We start from the raw sequence: 4,632 nt of genomic DNA, 5'->3' as shown, positions 1-4,632 counted from the left end.
GATTGGCTGGTTGATCTGTGACATCACACGGACACAACATTAGGTACACCACCATTATCAGGTGTCATATAAAGCAGTTAACCAAATGTCAAATTTTGGTTTTCATGCCCAAAAAAATAAAAACAAGAAATAAAACACCAGACAAGTTTGAACAGGTTTTTAATGTTTATTAAAATAATAATAATAACAAAAGTAAATTTCAAACCAGCAATCTAATGTGAAATTGCAGTAGATATACATACACATATTGTCATATAAAGCAGTTAACCAAATGTCTGATTTTTATGTTTTAATTGGCGAATATAAAAACAAGGAATAAAACACCAGACAAGTTTTAACATAAATCTTTATTAAAAATAATAATATTAAAAGTAAATTTCAAACCAGCAATCCAATGTGAAATTGCAGTAGATATATTGGATAACAATATTTAGGCGTATATATGCATACACGTTATTTAAAAACTACAATAAGTGTTATAAAATCAAGATGACCCAAAGAGAAGCGTCATCTCCCGGTTGTTGCATAACGGCGCATCCCTTCATGCAATAAAGTTAGCCGTTAGCTTGGAGAAAACGCGCATAAAAGAAGTGGTGTTTCAGTGAGTCGTTCTTTCTTTCCTTGGCAAATCGTAAATCGACATTCTGGCTTACATAGTTCACGCCAGGAGGGAGACGCAACACTTTCACCGACTGATCCGTTGATGCACGGGAAGGAAGGCGGTTCAGAACTGTTCAGGAAGAACTGGAATGCACATCACTTTCGCACATGCAACTTGGTAGACGGATGTGACGAATAAAAACGTGGGTAAAACAAAATTCACAATAAAAGCAGAATAATTTTCAAAACAAAATGTATGCATTTAACGTACCGCGTATCGTTCGCGAACGGGAAAGTCAGAATTCGTTCCCTCATTGATCCGTTCTCGCAATGAACTGGAAATGCAAATCACTCACTCACTGACTCGTTCACTCACAGATCCGTTCAGTTGGTGAACGAATCTTTTGAGTGAACTGATTCTAATGATCCAACTCACTTAAAAGAACTGGAATGCACATCACTTTTGCACATGCAACTTGGTAGACGGATGTGACGAATAAAACGTGGGTAAAAAAACATTCACAATTAAAGCTAAATAATTTTCAAATCAAAATGTTTGCATTTAACGTACATTTTCTGACCTTCAATCAGAAAATATGGATAAAATGGACATTTGTGTCATTTATTTACAAAAGTAAAAATGAGATTTTAGTGCCAGTTACAGTCTCCTCCAAAAGTATTGGAATGGCAAGGTTGTTTATTTGGGTTTCAAATCAAAGAAGAATATGAGACAATTCAAAATGTGATATTTTTATTTTATGGTATCTATATCTAGATGCCGTTAAAAATCAGAGCAGAGCACCTTTTGTTTGAAGCCACCATTTTTTTTAAGTGAGCGAAAGTATTATAATCAATGATATTAAATAAACTTAATGTGACTAACTTATTAACTTCACCAGACATTTGCATTTCATGGGTAAAACGATTCTCCACTTTTACACCAAATTGATAATAATAATGATGTATGAACTTATTTTTATTTTCTTAATATCAAATTAATTCTAAAACTAGTATATTCTTTTTTCCAGGAAAGTGCAGTGCTGGCTGTAACAGAAAAGCAGACTGACAGTGCTAAGAAATGTTGACAGTAATGTAACTTAGTTCATGTCTGAGTTGTAAACAATTTTGTTTTCCTTTCAATAGCTTCACTTACACTACCTTGTGCGTCTAAAACAACTATTTTATCAACGGTGGTCTGTTTTGAGTTAATGGTCTTTCCTATGTTTATTGTACAGCCGCTGAGCTTTCTTCAGCAGGAGGTAAAACCAGTAGATCTGGGGTATGAAGATGGTCAGGTTGCCCGCGTTACAGTGCCAGGGCAGATGGAAAGCAACTTTGTGCAGCGGAATACCAACTTGTCGCCCGTACATCCAGTACATGAAGGGGAAGATCATGATCCGACACATGAAGAACGTCAAGAGAACTAGCATGCCGTTGATTGTGTGCAGCCTGGTGTTGTCAAGGCCCAACTGGATCCCAGACAGAAGAGGAAGACTCAGACAGACAGCAATTTTTTGGAACAAATTTGCTCTTTTGTTGGGAAACTACATCTTATTGGTGAATGAACTCCAATGTTGACAATGCATTGTGTACCTGAATGAGGATCTTTCCAAAACAGAGAAATGGTGTGCTGAATTCTGTGATGAGAAAGCACCCAATAAAGAAATCGCCTAGTCCTCTTCTGAAAAACTGAACGGCACATACAGTTAATGACACGAGTGTTCAAATCAGACACAGACTAATCCTGTTGTTTGAACACAGTAAATCCTTACCAAGGCGATGGGAAGGAATAGCAGAACCAGTACCAAGTGATGGAGGACAAGCAGCCAGTCCTTGTAGACGAAAGCCTTCAGTGTTCGCAGAGAGTGGTTGTTGTACAGGCAGCTCTGACCTCTGAGCCTCTGAATATGGTAGTGGCTCAGGTACATGGCAAAGAGGTCGGTGGTCATAAAGGATGAGCCGAACAATATGAACTCATTGACCAGCCAGTGACTGTGTAGCATGAGAGGATTTTGTTACCAGATTTGTGAAGCATAAAAAGCTCAAATGAAAAAGCCACAGATTTGTTTGCATTATATTTCTAACCTACTCTACAGTTCAAAAGTTTGGGGTCACCCAGACAATTTTCTTTCCCATGAAAAGTTACATAACTCCACAAGGGTTTTCTAATCATCATTTAGCCTTCTAACACAATTGCAATTGCATTAAAAAACTGATGTTTGCAGCTAGAATAGTCATCTGCAACATTTCCTGATTGTTTTGTTTTATTTTAAAAACAAGGACATTTCTAAGTGACCCCCAGTAACTTTTGAAGAAATTGCATTTCTTCAAATTTGACCACATAATTTGTATTTCCGCCACAAAGCGCACACATTAACGACTCCAGCACGATGTGCAGTGGAACCTCCACTCATGGTTTCTATTCTGTGAAGCAAATCGGGCAGCAAGTGCAGTGAGTAGTGGGTTGCTTGTCTGCATCAGAGTTCTGAGGTTCACGGTCTGAATCGCAGTTCATTGTGTTCTGTGTTCACACTCACATGTAGCAGAACTGCAGTTTATATTTGTGAAATATTAAACAAGATATAATAAATAAACATTACAGGAGTTGCCAAAGCCTGTTTTTGAAATACAACCACCACTTGTTCCGGAGAAGCAGGTTCAACCAGTAGGCTACTTGTTTAACTTGAATACAAGGCGGGTCGACCACTTTTTTCCCAGTTCCTTCGGAATTTGCCATGAAATAAACTCGATTGTAATTTTATAAACTTTAATGTATTTACCATTTAACATTGCATTTTTTTATATTTACAATTAATTTCTTCCTACTTCCGCCCCCGGCCTCTCTTTGGTTGAGCTTCAGATTTGATTGTGGAGGTTCAACTGATCCACTCATCATATTACCTGAAATTACCTGTCAGTCATGACATTGCTGCAAGATGACACCACTGTGATTCCAGTTACAGTCGAAATGCTCGCATGGATGGCAGAAACAAGCCTGGGAAAAAGAATGCATTATTTCTTCACTATTTCTTCTTTATGTATTACCCAATGCACGTGGTCCAACGAACTGTAGTTGCGCTGTGCGGCACCCGCCTTCACGCCGCACAAGAAGATGCGCACGGTGGACGCCGCACAAAAAATATATAACCTTTAAGTGTTTTCCATGCAAATATTGAGTGTCAGTATAACTTAATTATTGAGTTAGCACAGGAACGGGACAGACTACGCACGTACAATTTGATCGTCGCAAACCGAGTACCCCTGTAATAGGGAAGTACCATATTATTTTACAAAATGACAAGCAGTTTTAACCTATATTTTACAATCATTGCTGTCATATTCAGGCAAATGATAACTTTATGCTAATGTTTGCAACTGAACCACGACTAAGTGGCACCTGCTCAATGAAGTTTCAAGTACTGACCTCTCGCTGACTGTCACAACGTCTGCGTCGTCCCAATGTTTGAAATTAAATTTGAGTAGTTTCCCCAGCCCGTAGAATAGGCCAGGAAACACCACGGCACCACTCGCCAAGGCGGTTAACATCATGTTACTCCCGTGTCGTCCAACAACTCAAACATTCTCAGCAAAGGGAAGCATCCGACGAACCAGCCTTGAGCATGTAGGTAAACCCGTTGCTGCGTTACGTCACATTTCCGCCATGTTGGATGTGGCAACTTGCCGCAAACTGAAGAACTTGGTCGATCATACAAAACATACAATGAAACGCCACATCCAGTATGGTGGTGACCGAGATATTAATTAGTGCTGAAATCGTAATCGATGTGTATGAAGTCTAAAAGCTTTTGACTGAGCTTCTGTGCTGTTCGTCTGTGTCGGCGCTTGAACTTTTGTTGTACTGGCGTTTGTCTAAATATAACGCTTGTTGTCATTTCCGTGACCTTATGAAATGTATCGTGTATCAACTGTATTCTAAATTATGACGACCAAACCTTATTTGATACCATGTCAATTATACGGTGTATTTGTTGAGCTATTGCGGACCCTTCGGTAAATAAAATGCTAAAAGCA

The 4,632-nt window shown here is 38.7% G+C and overlaps 1 protein-coding gene across 1 annotated transcript; it reads right to left on the bottom strand.

Annotated features, from left to right (window-relative positions):
- Positions 1-1,209: 1,209 nt before the first annotated feature.
- LOC125971991 (TLC domain-containing protein 3A) lies at positions 1,210-4,262 on the bottom strand. Its single transcript, XM_049725211.2, has 5 exons — positions 4,025-4,262; positions 3,512-3,595; positions 2,373-2,592; positions 2,194-2,289; positions 1,210-2,069 (listed from the first exon to the last, which is right to left on the bottom strand). Exons 1-5 carry the CDS (start codon positions 4,147-4,149, stop codon positions 1,806-1,808), a joined length of 789 nt encoding a protein of 262 aa, XP_049581168.1. The 5' UTR covers positions 4,150-4,262; the 3' UTR covers positions 1,210-1,805.
- Between the last annotated feature and the right edge of the window lie 370 nt (positions 4,263-4,632).

This window comes from Syngnathus scovelli, chromosome 7, assembly GCF_024217435.2.
Source record: "Syngnathus scovelli strain Florida chromosome 7, RoL_Ssco_1.2, whole genome shotgun sequence".
Classification (NCBI taxonomy): domain Eukaryota; kingdom Metazoa; phylum Chordata; class Actinopteri; order Syngnathiformes; family Syngnathidae; genus Syngnathus; species Syngnathus scovelli.
This window is presented reverse-complemented; position numbering and strand designations above follow the sequence as displayed.